At 44.9% G+C, this 17,461-nt stretch overlaps 1 protein-coding gene across 1 annotated transcript in view; it reads right to left on the bottom strand.

Annotated features, from left to right (window-relative positions):
- UNC13A (unc-13 homolog A) overlaps positions 1-17,461 on the bottom strand; it is a 189,837-nt gene that overhangs the window by 37,684 nt on the left and 134,692 nt on the right. Inside the window, exons 31-35 of the mRNA XM_084825659.1 lie at positions 16,585-16,668; positions 13,332-13,409; positions 7,560-7,648; positions 5,693-5,845; positions 3,627-3,750 (exon numbers count right to left, since the gene is read on the bottom strand). Coding sequence (XP_084681785.1) covers positions 3,627-3,750; positions 5,693-5,845; positions 7,560-7,648; positions 13,332-13,409; positions 16,585-16,668 — 528 coding nt within the window. The remainder of the gene's footprint in view (positions 1-3,626; positions 3,751-5,692; positions 5,846-7,559; positions 7,649-13,331; positions 13,410-16,584; positions 16,669-17,461) is intronic.

Genomic DNA, 17,461 nt, shown 5'->3' with positions numbered 1-17,461 from the left:
TGATGTGCAAACTCATCCATAAAAAGGCTGTCGATGAAAAACGCAAGGCCACGAAAACAATAAACCACCACTATTCCTCATTTATCAATCCTGGCTTCATACTCCCTATCCTATTAGTATTGTACGCCGCCTAGAGTGGCCGAGTAGCCGGCCAGATGGGCGGCTAATAAATCAAATAAATCAATCAAATCAATCAAATAAATAAATACCCTCATTCCCAGCATCACACAAGCTAAACTTCACAAAATCTGGAGATTGAATTGTATGTCCTATGTTCCACCTCTACATGGGACAGTCCCTATTCTCTGTTTTGGCCCAAGTAAATCACGGTCCTGATTTCTCAGTTGGAGAACAACTTTAATATTTGTGTTAGTTGCTAGTGTTTCTTCAGGGCTTAGCAGGGTCTGTGAAAGTTAAATCTCAGACTGGGTAGATACTGTCTCTACTAGCTCACACACACACACAAACACATCTACGTGAACGCTGAGACACCATGCGCTCCCAAGGTCTGTTTTGAATGAGTGATAAAATACTGTAGGACAATTACAGGTCTACTTTTAAGCAAAAGAAAAATGTCCTCTTTGCTTTTAAATTAGGGCCTCTGCAGATTAAAGTAATACAGCAGCTGGGGCAGAGCTTCCAAGAATGTAGGGCTTCAGTTAATAATCCTTGTTAGAAAACAATTCCAACGTTATGAGAATTTTCCTTAATTTTGCAATTGAAATGATGGAAGGCTTGTTGTGCTCATAATATACACCTATGGGGCTAGTTCCAGAGCGAGAAATGACATTCATCATTCTAAATCTTCCTGTAGAGCAGCAATTAGTAAGAGCACTGTATCAGAGAAGAACTCAAAACAGAGCTTGGGAGGGAATACTTATATTGTACGCCAGACATTAGTAACTTCTAATAGGCGAAGCAAGACCAATCATTCTCTCAGCCCCTATCTCCAAATCCATATCTTTCACAGCTTTGATAGCTGGGGCCTAAGGTTGGGCTTTGAAAAATGCCTCCCCTCCCCAACACATTTGTAGGCTGGTGGGGGCATTTTGGCGGCTATTGTTCAAAAAGATGGGGGGGCTGTTTTATGGTTATTGGTACAGCATAGCAATCCCTCTTCTTAAGAGCTCCTCTCAATGGCCACTGATTGGTGGTTCCACCCCACCCCAAGAACGCCCCAGATGTAGTACTGTTCCACAGAATCTAGGGGGAAATGGCAGCTGCCGTTTTTGTAACATCTGCCATCCTGCCCAATTCTCTAGTGGGGTATAACGTTCATTAGCTTTCAAGAATTGTAATCACTGTATGTTTAGATCATAAGAGAGATACATATGACTACACTTTGTAATAAAACACACACACATGATGTTTTGCACACATATCGGAGTGTGGAAATATATCATTTGTGTGCCTTTTAGAACTTTCAGTTGCTTGTTTCCTCCCAAATTATTTATTTTATTTATTGCATTTATATCCTGCCTTTTTTCCTCTTGCAAGGAACCCAAAGCGGCTTACATTATCCTCCTCCTCTCCCTTTTATCCTTACAGCAACAACCCTGTCAGGTAGGTTGAGCTGAGAGTCTGGCCCAAAGTCACCCAGTGAGCCTCCATGGCTGAGTGGGGACTAGAACCCGGATCTCCCGGCTCCCAGTCCAACACTCTCACCACTACACCACACTGGCTCTCTAGCCAGTTCCTTGCAAGAGGAAAAAAGGCAGGGTATAAATGCAATAAATAAATAAATAAATAAAATAAATAGCCACACTAGACTACAACTGAGGAATTCGGGTTGGGGGTGGGTGATGGTGGTCCCCAATTTCAGCTCTTGAGAACTTTTGTCTCAGCCTTACCTATTTCAATTTTTACAGATCAAAACCAGCATTGTGAGTTAGGCCCAGAAGACAAGAGAAAACTTTACTCAAGTACTCAAAATGGCCTGTTCTCACAGAACGTTTGGCTTCGCCCTCACAAAAAGGAGATGAGGTGGTCATCCTGTTTCTTGACTTGAGACGGGGGTTCCCAGGATTTAAGTCTCCTGTTCGAATACAAATTAGCATGTCAGAGAGAAAGCAAAGGTACAGCCTTGTCCGTGACAAGTAAAATTTCTATGGGCAGAGATCTATCTATCTATCTATCTATCTATCTATCTATCTATCTATCTATCATCTGTCTGTCTGTCTGTCTGTCTATCTATCTATCTATCTATCTATCTATCTATCTGAATTTGAATGGAGGACCATTCAGTCATGTGAGCCCCCATTTGCAGTGTGAAATAGTACAGTCAAGAAACAAGTTGATCTCATCTGCTGGTTGTAAAAATGAGGCTTTAGACACGGCTACACCTCCCATGATAACAACCCGGTCTTTCCTGGAATTATTTTGGAAAACTTACTCGTACTCAGCCGTGGTTGTAAAATTATGGTGGGTGGGTGAGGTCTTAATCAAGCCCACAAGTCCCACTCCTAGACTCCCTCAATTTAGTTAAATCTCTCACATTCACCCCTGTCCAGTCTTCTAAATACAGTAGGTAAGGGGAATGGTATAAAAGGTAAAGAAACTAGCACCCTCACTCTTCCGGTTGATTCACACAGGTCACAAACAACATGGGATATACTCTGCACTTAATAATAACATATATAATCTATAGCTGCCTTCTCCAAAATGGCACCCTCTGGGTGTGCTGGACTACAACTCCCATCATGACCATGCAGGGGGATGATGGGGGCTATAGTTGAACACATATGGAGGGAGCAATCTTGGGGAGGGCTGGTCCACAGTCCACACTAAAACATCTCAATCTGTGCCTCAGCAGAAGCTGTAATCTATATCCTGTATCTGTTTCAAACTGAACACATTTGCACATATTTCATCTAATTTTATTCTGCTTCCACTTATCTTGTGTTGGGGCATAAGGAGTAGGAATGCATGAGAATTTAGTTTCAGTTTGCAAATCATTCGAAGTCGTTGCGCTCACAATCCCAAAGGCGAACATGCGCATATTTTTCAAAAAAAAGTTTGCCAGTTCCTGAACTTGCGATGGCATTCGAAAAATGTGTATTTTGAAAAATGCACGCTTTTCAGAAAATGCACATTTTCACACTTTAGTAGAAGTGTGCACTTCTGAAAAACATGCACATAAAGGCACACTTTCCCCATTTGAATAAAAAGTAAAACAGGTTGCAAACGGGAATAGGAACGAGACAAACCGAGCTACAAAGTGAAATTTGGAGAATCTTCGTGAACTCCAGTATCCCTGGTTCTCCCATACGGAGGTGATACTGGGAACTGGAGCCACCCTCTGACTTCTGAGCTTTGGCTAGGCATGGCTCATATGCTTTCAAGCACATCTTAACAGCCACAGGAGCTAGAGACTTGCTTTCATGAAAACAAACAAACAAAACAATGATTGTTAGAAGTCTGCTTATTTAAAACGAAACGTGAGAATTTGGAGATGCTGAACTGTGCAGCCAGTATGTATTTTTGTGAGGATAGCAAGACACTTCCATTGGCCTCCCAAACTTTCAGGTTTTCCACACTGCTAGAGTGTTGGGGAGTGGGTTTGGAGGGGAGGGAAAGAGTCCTGGAAAGAGCCCATCCCACTAAGCCTACATACTGGCAGGACTCACCGTCTGGTCAGTGAGCGGTGGAAGCACAATTGTCTTCTCCATGGTGTTCATGACCAGCTTCCAAAGCTCCTTCAGAACTCGTTTCAGGACAGTCTTCTCACAAATTTTAGCAAACAGGGTCAGGCTGGAAGAAAAACAGTCAATAAGAGAAAGAGGGTCAGCATCTTATAGGAAAAAGAGGGTGAGCATATTCATTTCTTTGAGTCTAGACTAGAACTAGCTTCCTTGCTGCCCAGTGAACCAAACCCAATTAGGGATGCTTCCAAATTTGTCTTCATCCTGTTTCTCCTGGAATGCTTGACTTTTCAGTCACCCGATCTTGCTTCCAAAGTGGAATGTCCATTATTCCATTACCCTTGCCCTGACTTTCATATATTGTGTGTGCAGTTTTCTACAGTTTTCCATTTCGTCAGGTGTCTTTTTTTTTCTCTTCTAGATTTATGTTTGTTTGTTTTTTATTTACAATATCTAGATACTGCTTCACATCAAAATATTTTGGAGTGGTGAACAACAAAGATAAAATAATAAAACATCACGTTTTAGAGAGCCAGTGTGGTGTAGTGGTTAGAATGCTGGACTGGGAGCCGGGAGATCCGGGTTCTAGCCCCCACTTGGCCATGGAAGTTCACTGGGTGACTTTGGGCCAGTCACAGACTCTCAGCCCACCCTACCTCACAGAGTTGTTGTTGTGAGGACAAAATGGAGAGGAGGAGGATAATGTAAGCCGCCTTGGGTTCCTTGGAGGAAAAATGGCAGGATATAAATGGAATAAATAAATACATAAATATTAAGTGAAGTCTGGGAGATAGGGACATTGCCTGTTCTTGATGGGGTTGCACTCCCTCTGCAAGATCAGGTTCATAGTCTGGGGGTACTCCTAAATCCATCATTGTTGCTGGAGGCCCGAGTGGCCATGGTGGCTCTGAGTGCCTTTTACGAGTTTCGGCTGGTTCGCCAGCTACAGTCTTTCCTGGACAGGGATAGCTTGGCCACCGTGGTACAGGCCCTAGTGACCTCAAGACTGGATTACTGCAACACGCTCTGTGTGGGGCTGCCCTTGAGGCTGGTCCGGAAGCCGGAGTTGTGCAGAACATAGCCGCTCAGCTGTTGTCAGGAGCTGCCCCTTTTCAGCACGTATCTCCTTTGATGAGGGAACTGCACTGGTTGCCCATTCGCTGCTGGACCAGTTTTAAGGTATTAGTACTAGTGTACAAAGCCCTAAACAACTTGGGACCAGGATACCTGAGAGGGTGCCTTCTCCCTTACCAACCTGCCTGGTCACTGAGGTCATCAGAAGACTTGCTCTGGGATGGTTCCACATGGACCTATGGCCCAGTTGGAGTCCACCAGGAAGAGAGCCTTCAGAGTGGTGGCTCCCTGACTGTGGAATTCCCTGCCTTTGGAGGTCAGGCAGGCACCAACATTGTGTTGCTTTCAGCACCTCCTGAAGACATTATTCCAAGAGGCTTTCCCTGAGTGACCAGCCGTGGATTATTATGTTCAGAATCTGTTCTTTTAAAGTATTTTAATTGTTTTAATTATGGGATTTTATTATTTTATCTTGCTGTTCACCGCTCCAAAATCTTTGATGTGGAGGGGTATATAAATGTTGTAAATAAATAATAAATAAAACAATTACAACATTTTTAAAAGAAACAAATTCTTAACTTAATAAACTGCAGCTTGTCACTCAAGGAAGGCGTCTCAAAATAGCAATGTCTTCAGGAGGCACCAGAAGCAACATGACGTTGGTGCCTGCCTGACCTCCAAAAGCAGGGAGTTCCACAGGAAGGGGGCCACCACGCTGAAGGCTCTTCTCCTGGTGGACTCCAGCTGGGCCGTGATGCACTTTGATAACATGCTACCAACACCCCCCCCCCCCAATGTCCTGACAGGCTCTCTCACAGATAGTTGGATCTTATATGAGAACCAAGAGTTGTTCATGATCTATAACTCTCAGAAAGTTTTAAAAAGAAATGGAAAAAAACCACACATGCACACATAGGACACTGGCAACTGAGGCTGTTTTCCTCCCCACTCCCTTCCGCTCGATGGCTTGCACTCACTTGCTATCCAGAAGATCCATGATGGGTTGCAAGACGTTATCAGCATCCTGGGCAACACTGCTGCAGGCACTGGCAGGCACATTGCCTGTACCTTTCACTTGGCTCAGGATGTCCCCCATCTGCTTCACACAATCCTCGATGTGAGGCTGAAAACTGGAGCAAAAGAGGAGAGGACTTACCAGACGTTCAACAAAAGCAGATGTGGGGAAACTTTTCTCTGTTGAGGACTGTGTGCTGGCAGTGAGCGGGGCCAGAGCCAAAAGGAGGTGGGGCCACCTTTTTCTCTCCTTCTTCCAGTCCCTTGTCTTTTTCTCTCCTTCTTCCTTTTCCAATCCCTTCTTTTTCTCTCCTTCTTCCAGTCCCTTCTCTTTTTCTCTCCTTCTTCCTTTTCCAATCCCTTCTCTTTTCCCAGTCCCTTGTCTTTTTCTCTCCTTCTTCCTTTTCCAATCCCTTCTTTTTCTCTCCTTCTTCCAGTCCCTTCTCTTTTTCTCTCCTTCTTCCTTTTCCAATCCCTTCTTTTTCTCTCCTTCTTCCAGTCCCTTCTCTTTTTCTCTCCTTCTTCCTTTTCCAATCCCTTCTCTTTTCCCAGTCCCTTGTCTTTTTCTCTCCTTCTTCCTTTTCCAATCCCTTCTTTTTCTCTCCTTCTTCCAGTCCCTTCTCTTTTTCTCTCCTTCTTCCTTTTCCAATCCCTTCTTTTTCTCTCCTTCTTCCAATTCCTTCTCTTTTTCTAATCCCTTCTCTTGTTCTCTTCTTCCTTTTCCAGTCTTCTCTTCTTCTCTCCTTCCTCCTTTTCCCGTCCCTTCTCTTCTTCTCTCCTTCCTCCTTTTCCAGTCCCTTCTCTTCTTCTCTCCTTCCTCCTTTTCCAATCCCTTCTCTTTTTCTCTCCTTCATCCAATCCCTTCTCTTTTTCAGATGGGCTTTCCCCCTTCTTCCAATCCCTTTTCCGCTCCTTCTTCCAATCCCTTCTTGTTTTCCAATCCCTTCCCCTTTTCTCTCCTTCTTCCTTTTCCAATCCCTTCTCTTTTTCTCCCCTTTCTCCAATTCCTTCTCTCTTTTTCTTTCTGTGCCCTTCTCTCTCTCTCTCTCTCTCCCCTACCCCACCCCACCCCACCCAGTGGGATTCCAGGAGAAAGACAGATCGCTCTTGCCAGAGCTCTGAATGCATTGCTTGCAGAGAGGCTTTGAAATTTTGCCAAAGATTTGTGCTAAAGCATCGGGGTGTGTGTGAAATGGTTCAAATGGAGTATCCCTCAAGAGTCTGGGAATGTAAGAAAGGCTATGGCTCAGTGGTAGAGCCCTTGCTTTGCAAACAGGAGGTCCTGGGTTCAATCCCTGGCATCTCCAGGCAGGGCTGGAAAAAATTCTGCCTGGAACCCTGGAGAGCTGCTGCTCCAGTCAGTGTTGACAATACTGGGCTAGATGGACCATGGGTCTGAGTCAGTATAAGGCAGCTTCCTATGTTCCTAAGAACTGCATTGCTGGATGGAACCAAACAGCCATCAGATCCTGCATCCTGTTTCCAGCCGTGGACAGCCAGTTGTTTCTGGGGAGTGCACAAGCTGGGCATAAAGATAATAGCTGAAGCCTGTTGTCTGTCCTCCAGGCATCTGGTACACAGAGGTAGACTGCCTCTGCACATGGGAGTTTCACTGAGCTGTATATTCCATGAATTTGTCGAACCCTTTGATTTCTGGCTAGCCACTGTTGAAACAGGATCCTGGAATAGATGGACTCTCAATCTGATCCAGCAGGTTGCATGTTCTCATTGACTGACTGATTGACAAATCAGCTACAACTGGATCAAAGTCCAAAGGAAGATGTCCATGTAACACCCCCCGCCCCCAACACACACTCCCATTAGATTTACCTGGTTGCGAACACTCGGCTCAGCTCATCCAAGACGTTGTTGAGCTTCACCTGGAGTTCCTTGAGAATGTCGCTGGCCTCTGTGTCCAGCTGTGAAGACAGAAAGTAACAGTGGTCATTAAGAGTGATAGAAATTGCACTCCTTTAGTAATGTTGGGTAGCCCCCCAAATAGTCTGAAGCTGAAGAATTAGTAGAAAATTGCATCTCTACCATATTGAGCTGGTAGTGGTGATGCCTCTGACACCAATTGGTTAAACTGGTATGATGCCATAGAATGCTCGGCTGTTCAGGGAAATAAGCAGTTTGTAGTCCACCTAATGCAACAGAAGGGAAATTGCCAGTTCGACTAGAACTAAAATCTTACAAAGAAGAATGGCAGAGGTCCCAAGAGTTCGGAAAGCAACGTCTTGCTGACTGTTCTTCCCCCTTGCCCAAGCTGATGATTGTTTTTATTGTTTTATTGTTTCTTGATACTTTAATTTTGTAAACCAGCCTGGAACTATATTTTGTGAAGGGTGGTAATAGAAATATTTTTAACAAATAAATGAAAATAAATAAGAGGGAGATCGCAGAAGCACAGAGTCTGAGGGAAAGGTGCAGAGTAAGGCAGTTGGCTAAGAATGAGGATTCTGAAGCAAAGGTTTTTGGAATTTTAGTTGGGATGGGGCCTCCCTCTTTTGGGCCATTTCCCTTGTGAAGAAGTTCCCTGTGTTCTATTTACACAGCCAGTACATGGTGCTGCAACACTACGGCGATATCGCATGTTCTCAGAATTACATGTCCTCTTTAATGGCAGTATAATTTATTGCTACAAGAGGCACCAGAGGATGGAGACATTGTGAAAAGGACCCGCGAACTTCCATGAGTGACCCACCATAAGTGCATGATAAAAGCCTCGTATGATGCCCCCCCCATATGTGTGTATTAAATTTCTTTTGTAGGTCTTTTGTAAACAGTGGGTCTTAATTCAAGACCTAGACCAAGCTACCCCTAAATACTTGCATGACAATAGGAACAGATCACAACAATATATTCTTGCTGGAAAAATGTGTGTGTGTGTTTTTTAAATGCACATTTTAAAGGGCAGATTTTTCTAAAATATGCATTTTGTGAATGCAAGCTCAGGAATGTGCAAGCTTTTCTTGAGAAAGAAAACACTCCTGTTTGCGTTTGGGGTTGTGAACTGGGCAAAATCTGGTTGGAAATGAATCACACCAAAATTCTTGTACATCCCTACTTCCCAGTCTTTGGGTCTGCAATCCTTCCTTTTCAATTCCAACCCGTTTATTATACCCTGATCCTACCTGTAGAATTTGTTCCACTTATTGTTGGTTGCTTTTCTTTGTTAGCCTCTCTAGTTTGTCTTCTAGAACTTAATTGTATAGGCAGTGGGAGACAAGAGTAGGTTGGGGGATGTCGACCTGGTGTTGAATGGGGTACGGCTACCCTTGAAAGACCAGGTCCGCAGCCTGGGGGTCATCTTAGACTCCCAGCTGTCCATGGAGGCTCAGGTGTCAGCTGTGAGCTGGACAGCATTGTACCAACTCTATCTGATATGGCAGCTGTGCCCCTACCTTCCTGACCATCTGCTCCCATCGGTAGTACATGCCCTGGTCTCCTCTCGTCTAGACTACTGCAATGTGCTCTACGTGGGGTTACCCTTGAAGATGGTTTGGAAGCTGCAGCTGGTGCAGAACGCAGCGGCTCGCCTGATTAAAGGCAGCTGCCAGCGTGATCACATCACTCCGGTGCTGAAGGAGTTGCACGGGTTACCAGTTGTTTTCTGGGCCAAATTCAAGGTGTTGGTTTTGATCCGGTTGCGACCCGGCCTATCTCAAGGAGCGCCTCCAGCAACACCAGACAGGCCGCTTAACAAGATCAGCCTCGGATGGCCTTCTCTCTGTCCCATCAGCCAGCCAGGACAGCTAGGCTAGTGAGGACGAGGGAGAGGGCCTTTTCTGTGGTGGCCCCCACTTTGTGGAACTCCCTTCCTAGGGAACTCCGCCATGCCCCCTCTTTAATGAGCTTCTGCCATGCAGTGAAAACTTGGTTATTCAGGCAGGCATTTAGGGTGGGTTAGGGTATTTTTAAATAATGTTTTAATATATAATTTTACTGTTTTAAATTGTACCATTGTACATCACCCAGAGTGGCCGGGTGACCGGCCAGATGGGTGATTAAGAACTTTAATAAATAAAATTAAAAAATAAACGGTGACATTGCCTATCCCAATTTTTTGCCCCTGATTTTAGGTTAGGTTTTCCTTTGAATCAAGCTCTCTATTAATTCATCTTAGGTTCTTTTACTATTGTGTGTGTTTGATTTATCATTATCATCAATGTATTCATTATTATTATTATTATAAGTAATAGTATTATCACCATCTATTATTATTATTATTTGTAGAACTGGAGGCTCTGAGTCTGAAAAGACAAGTTAAACAAGCAGATTTGCAGCAAACATTTTATTTTCTTAAACGTGACATTGCAGAACAAGACATGATAAGGAAATTTGATTGTGTGCTTTGGGAACTCAATAGGGACTATGGTTTATATGCACATTATCAAGATTTCTAGTGCATTTTATGATTTGTTATAGTCACTTTAAGATAATAGAACATTTGCTTAAAATCTACCCATTTAATTGTCTTTTCAGACTCAAAGACACCAGTTTCGTTTACAGCATCTGATGAAGTGGGTTGTAACCTATGAAAACCCAGGCGAATTTATTAAAACATCTCAGCAACTAAAGAAGTTAGACTACACGCATGCTACACTTAATCTTTAAATTTGTAAACAAAAGCCTAACATGGCTATACCATATGATCAATTACTTCTGAGTAGACATGCATAAACTGGATACACTGGGGGAGAGTGAACAAGGACAAGGGCCACCCTGCCTGTTATACAGAGGGGAGGACAGAAGGGATTGCCTGTACATAGAATCACAGAATAGTAGGGTTGGCAGGGGCCGATAAGGCCATCGAGTCCATCCCCCTGCTCAGTGCAGGAATCCAAGTCAGAGCATCCCTGACAGGTGGCTGTCCAGCCTCGTCTCGAATGCCTCCAGTGTGGGAGAGCCCACCACCTCCCCAGGTAATCAGTTCCATTGTCACATTGCTCTAACAGTCAGGAAGTTTTCCCTGATGTTCAGCCGGAATCTGGCTTCTGGCTGAAAATTAAGGAGGGAAAGACAGAACAATTGCACAATACCTCCTGATCAGTAGTGTACTTCAACCACATAGAATCATAGAATAATAGGGGCCTACAAGACCATTGAGCAACCCCCTGCTCAATGCTGGAATCCAAGTCAGAGCATCCCTGGCAGATGGCTGTCCAGCCTCGTCTTGAATGCCTCCTGTGTGGGAGAGCCCACCGCCTCCCTCGGTCATGGGTTCCATTGTCGTATTGCTCCAACACAGTCAGGTCATTTTTCCTGATGTTCAGCTGGAATCTGGCTTCTTAAAACTTCTGCCTGCTTGTTCTCTATATTGTTAGAGCGACGATTATTGCCTGCTAGCAGGCAAAATGTGTTTTTTAAAAGGTACAGAAGGGAAGGAAGAAGCAGCCACTGGAACAGATGGAGATATGGCAGATGGAGATATGGCGGTGGGAGGCAGTTATGTCAGTATGGGGGCAGGGAACACAACAGGGTGTTGGTTGCTCTCTCTTACCAAGATGTCTCTCGTATCAGAGAGCTGAGTGCCCCTGGGTCGATGGTACTGCTGATGAATGCCAGGCCGGTGAACAGGAAAACAACTGCCATAATCCAGGGTGAGCATACCAACCTGTCTTATATATCACAGAGACCTGGTTGGATGAGACTGGGGGAGTAAATCTCTCCCAGCTTTGCCCACTTGAGTTTTCCATGTTGCAGCAGGCAAAACCTGGGTGTGTGTGGTAGTCACAGGGGTCCATCGTGATTCTATCCCCCTGTCCAGGTGCCTTATCCCACAGCCTCCCAGTTCTGAAGATGTGTATCTGGAAGTGGGTGTTCAGGACAGTAGAGGGATTCTGTTGGTGTACTGCCTGCCCGCTTCCCAACAGTCTCCCTTCCTGAGCCAGCTGGGTGATCTCAGGGTTGGCGCCGGAGTCCTCTGAGCTTGTTGTTCAACATACAAGCTGAGACCACCTTGTTGGGAGTGGCTCAGGACTTCATGGCCTCCATGGCAACCGTGGCTCCATCCCAATTAAAACCAGGCCCCACTAATTCGACAGGGCACTCATTGGATCTGGTTTTCTGCATAGGGTGGGATGATGGTGATTTGGGATTGGAGGAACTTTCCATTCTTCCATCGTCATGGATAGATCACTATCTGGTGTAGGGATGTACGAAAGTCACTTACCTTTTACGAAAATTGATTCGTGGGGGGGGGGAGGCGCTCCGTCCCTCCCCCTGAAATTCTGGCTGGGGGGGAGGCACCCCGTCCTCCCCCCAAAAAAATTCTGGCCAGGGGGAAGGTGCCCTGTCCCTTCCGCCGCGAATCCTGGCCGGCCGGGTCTGCAAATAGCAGTAAATGTTTACGTAGCCTATCACGGCTGAGTTAAAAAAACAAACAAACCGCACGTACGCAAATGGCAGTGCTATTTGTGTTCCCCTTATTTTCGCCGTAGTCTACGTAAATGTTTACGTAGACTTAGACGTGCCAAAATAAGGAACGCAAATGGCGGCGCCCATGGGCGCTGCCATTTGCGTACGCGTGGTTTTTTTAAACTCAGCCATGATAGGCTACATAAACATTTACGTGGCTTATCACAGTATTTTTTAAAAATCTAGCTGTGATAGGCTATGTAAATCTTTATGTAGCCTATCACGTTTTTTTTTTTTTTTTAAACTTGGAAATGGTGGCGGCGGCAGCCAGTTGGAAGACCGGCTGCCGCCGCCACACCGCCGCCGCACTGCTGCCGCACTGCCGCCGGAGCCGCCGCCGCCGCCAGGGAGATTCGCCCAAGGTAAGACCCGTCCCGGGGGGGGGGGGGAGAGACCATTTTGCCACCGATTTCGGGGGGCTGAATGCGCTGGCATTCGGCCTCCCCGAGATTCGTGGCGAAATTCTCTGACGTCCCTAATTTGGTGGGGTCTAGACTTGCTGGGCTCAGAGTCTTTGCAAGGGTGGGGTGGGGGCAATTAAGATGGTCTGCCCCAGGAGACTGATGTGTCCGGATGACTTTGTGATGGCTCACGAGGATTTTCCTGTAACCTTTGCAAGCAATTCTGCTTGATCTCTGGAATGGAGAAATGGCCCAGGCTGTTGACTTGATCACTCCTGGGCATTCTCTCCCATGGAAGTGGAGCCAAATGGGCTTGCTGCTTTTCCAGGGAGCTCCGGGAGATTAAATAAGTGGGGCATCAACTAGAGTGATGTTGACACATCCCCTTCCACCCTGCCCATTTTGTACTCATGTTCTTAAGTCTGTTGGTTCTCTGTGCAAGGGGAGTTGTTGCTGGAATGTAGGTCCAAAAGAGTGGTTGTGTGTGGCTGTGGGGATCTCCCCCTGCTTTGCACTCATGGTCTTAAAGTTCATGTGCCTCAGTTTCCCCTTTCAGTTTCATGTGCCTCAGTTTCTTCAGTATGGGCTTCTGGGGACTGCTCCATCTCTGTGAGCCCTCAGCTCTGCCTAGTTAGCTCCTGTGGGTACCAACCACCACTGAGCATGGACATGCCAGTGGCATGTTTCAATGTCTAAGCAGCCCTAAGCCTGGGTACTTTTCCATCTACATACCAGGCCTGTCTACCTGCTCAGCTGAGTAAGATAGTATAGAAATGCAAACCTCTTTTCCCCCCATAGCCTCAAACATCTTCTCCAGCTGCACACGCAATTGCTGAATGTTGTTCATCAGGATGCAGGGCTGGACAGAAAAAGAAGAAGTAAGTTATTACAGTGCCAGGATGGCTGTTCCTGGGGATGAGCACATTTCCCTTATTGTTCTGGAAATTTGTGCTCTGTTCTGCTGTGCTCTACTCCTTGATTTGGCTTTAACTAGGAGCATTTGCATGTAGTTTTAGCTTTTCACTTCCTTCTGTTGATTAGAATCTTTTCTTCCCTGCCTCTATGCTGTGGATGCTCATTAACACATTGATAAGGTACTGCCCCCACCCTCCAAAAGCAAACTGTGTCATTGCATCAAGATCCTTTTTGTGCAGCAGTTTACCAATACATACATATTCATCAGCAAAAAGCCATCCACAAAAAACTTATTTATCTATCATTTATTTATATCCCGCCTTTCCACAAAAAATTGTGCTCAAGGCAAGAAAATACAAATTAAAACAAAATCTTAGTTTAAAACATATAATAAAAACAAAATTAAAAACACACAATAAAAGAAATAAACAACATCTATCCAACAATACCCTAGAGAGGTTCGCCTAGCACCTATGTTGTACTCCTTTCGACACCAGGTCAAGACCTTTTTATTTTCCCAGCATTTTAGCACTCCAGTCTTTTACCTCTGCTGTTTTAAATCTATATTTTAAATCTCTGCATTGCTGCTAGGTTGTATTCTGTTTGTACTTTTATATTGTAGTTTTAAGCTTTTATGTTTTATATTGTTTTATGTTGTACTTTGTGGTTTTAATTGTTGTGAGGTGCCCAGAGAGCTTCGGCTATTGGGTGGTATAGAAATGAAATAAATAAACACGCAACGCCCAACCTATTATATAGACCTTTGGCAACAGACCAGCTTCTATACCTGAATAAAAACATATTTGCTTGCCAGTGGAAGGACAACAGAGATGGGGCCAACCTAGCTTCCCTTGGCAGTAGGGTGGCCTGATGTCCTACTTTACAGAGGACAGTCCTCTATTTGAAGATGTCCTGTATTTGAAAGGCTGTCCAGTCCAAGTAGGGCTTAAAGATAAAGAACCATAAGAAAGGAGAGTAGGGGGCTTTAAGAGTTACCACCAGGTCAGGAGGCTGAGCAAACATACAGATCACCTTGTCACAATTTACCGTACTATGGTGAGATGTATTTAATTTCTATTTAAATTATAGTAAGTATTTCTAAGTGTGCTTCTATACATATAAATTAGCATGTAATTATTATGCAACCCTGTTTCCAAAGAGGACTCTTTGGTCCTCTTTTTTGGCAACGCATGTCCTCGTTTTTTCCTAATGTTTAACTGGTCACCCTGCTTTGCAGGGAGCTGCAGAGCCTGGGGGCAGCCACCAACAAGGCCCTCTCTCACATCCCCAGCAAATGTGCTTCTGATGGGACTGAGAGAAAGGCCTTCCCCAAAGATCTTATAAACTGGGCAGGTTCATATGTAGTTGTATGTGACTGTATTTTAATTGATTTATTTAGTAAAGGTATGACATGCAATTAAAAAGCATAAATCAATATTTTAAAACACAAATGACACAATCCAGTTACAAAGAGCAGCAGTTTAAAACAATGTACACATGTCACTGCTGCTGGGATCAAAGCCCTGCCCAGCCACTTAAAAAGTCTATCAGCACTCCTCTAGCACCAGGAATTGTTCTGCTACAGAAAGGTTGCAAGCAAAACCATCTTGATATCGTCTGTCCCCTCCCCATATATACTAAATCATATCAAGATGGTTTTAGTTTTTTGCAGTTTTTGCATCGATGTACGCTGGTAACGTGGAGTGTGGGGGACAGACACAAATGACTTGAAAGCTGTGGCACACTGTGTATGTTCAGCATTGTGTACAAAAACCAGAAAATGTTTTGAAATGGAGAATTCTGAATGCAATCATTCTACTTTGGAAACAAGGCCAGGGAAACTGGAACTCCAAATAGTCCAGGGAGAAGTTCAGATACAGAGACATTTTGGATGCAACCCAAACTTGGATGCAATACAGCACAGTATCCGTAGAACAGAGCACAGAAAGAATCTTGATGCAATAATATATGCAATCACATTGAAATGGCCTTTTTTGGGCAGTGTTTTATCAATGTACATGTGCGTATGGAGAGGAAGATGCAAAATAACTGAAATATTCAGGAGACTGAACATGCTCCCAGTTCAGAATGAATTATTTTTTAAAAATGAAGCCTGTTAAACCAGAACTCAGGGAGAGTGGAACACTGGGCAAAGCAAAATTCTGAAACAATAAAGCAATGGAATACGGAAAAGCCACCATCCACACTTTCCACATATCTGGAAAGGTGGGGCTGGCCCCCTGAATCCCGCCACCTAGATGTCAATGGCCACACTGGCTGGGAATTATGGGAGTTGCATTCCAACACCACGTTGGAGAAGGCTGCCTTAGGTAGCCCCAGCTGTGAGCGGGCAAATCTCTGGAGCCATCCCATCCCTAGCCCTAATTTCCATGAAAATTAACAAACGTAGGATTTTAGAGCTGGAAGGGATCTTACAGGTCACCCAGTACAACCCCCTGCTTATTGTGGGAATCTTGCATCTATAGCATCCCTGAGAGCTGGCCTAGAACCTTTGCTTAAGTACCTCCAGCAAGGAGAATTTATCACTTCCTAAGACAATCTCTTCCACTGCTTAACTGCTCTCACTATTAATACATTTCTGCTCGTGTGTATCTACTCCCCTGCAATTTCCACCCCTAGGTTCTAGTCCTGAACTCTAGAGCAACAGAGAACAAGTCTGCTCCACGTTCTGCATGACCGCCCTTCAGATCCGAAGATCATTATCATGTCTCTCCTTCTCTTCCCCAGGATTATCACACTGGCTCTTTTAATTCTTCATTTTAGACTTGGTTCGAGACCCTTCACCATCCTGGGCACCTTCCTCTGGACATGTTCAAGTTTGCCAATGTCCTTCTTAAAAAGTGGCACCTAGAACTGCACAAAGTACTATTTTGGCCCTGATCAGCCCAAAATAGAGTGGTTTGGGGGTCACAGATTGGGTGCCCTGGTTTCTCTGTGGGCGAAACCATGTCAGCTGCGTATACTACTTCCTTTGGTCCACCTTAAACCCCACCTCCAACCCCAGTGGGCCTCTTTGGGTAATCCAGGTCTGCAGGGAGATACCAGGGGAAAGAAGGCAACAAGATCAAAAATGAAGGCAGGTGGGTGGGATATATCACCACTTTTTCCTTCTCCTTGGAGCAATAGGAGGCGAAGTCCTTAGAAATGATCTCGGCGTACTGCAGCAGGACGTTGCTAATGGTCTGAAAAGCAAAGTAGGGCCCGTGAGAGGAGAAAAGAGCATCTGGGACATTATAACCAATGGATGGACTTGCTGGATCAAACCAAGGGTCTACCTAAGGCGGAGGCACATTTTTGGGCTGTGAGTACATTGGGAAATTTGAGAAACTGTACTGGGCACCACCACAAAATGGCTGCCATGGGAGACATGGCAAAAGGACAAGAAACCTGCCTCAAAGACTGAGTATCAGGCAGAGGTGAGGTTTGAGCCCCAACACACTAAACAACTCCTTTGAACCCACAGTTTTTAGTGCCAACAGAAACCTATTTAAGAACAAGTCCAACTGCCAGTAAGAAAATGATTGTGTGTTTTTTAAGTGGAAGGAGTGGGGCACCTTCATGGGTGCCAGGAAATGCGTCCGGGGGGCACCACAGTGCTTACACCTGGTCTATCTAATCCAGTATCCCTGTTTCCAACTGTGGCTACACAGATGTCTCCAGGATTGTCCACAAAAACAGGGCATGAAGATGAGGTCCTTCCCCTCTTCTTTGTCTCCAAAAACTCAGAGGTAGACTGATCCTGAACATGGAGTCTCCATTCTTAGCTAATATGCATAACGGCTGCTCATAGGTCTATCCACCATAAATATATGTTATAAGAACATAACAATTAACTTCTTGGATCAGACCGAAGTTCCATCTAGTTCAGCCTTCTCCAACTGGGCACCTGCCAGATGTGCTGGACTACAGCTCCCATCATTCTGGCCTGGGATGATGAGAGTTGGAATCCAACGCACCTGGAAAGTGTGGGGAAAC

The sequence above is a fragment of the Heloderma suspectum genome, chromosome Z (genome assembly GCF_057233095.1).
Source record: "Heloderma suspectum isolate Gila_16-S chromosome Z, 16-S_ref, whole genome shotgun sequence".
NCBI classification, from domain to species: domain Eukaryota; kingdom Metazoa; phylum Chordata; class Lepidosauria; order Squamata; family Helodermatidae; genus Heloderma; species Heloderma suspectum.
Note: the sequence above shows the minus strand (reverse complement) of the source record. Positions and strands in the feature narration are given on the sequence as shown.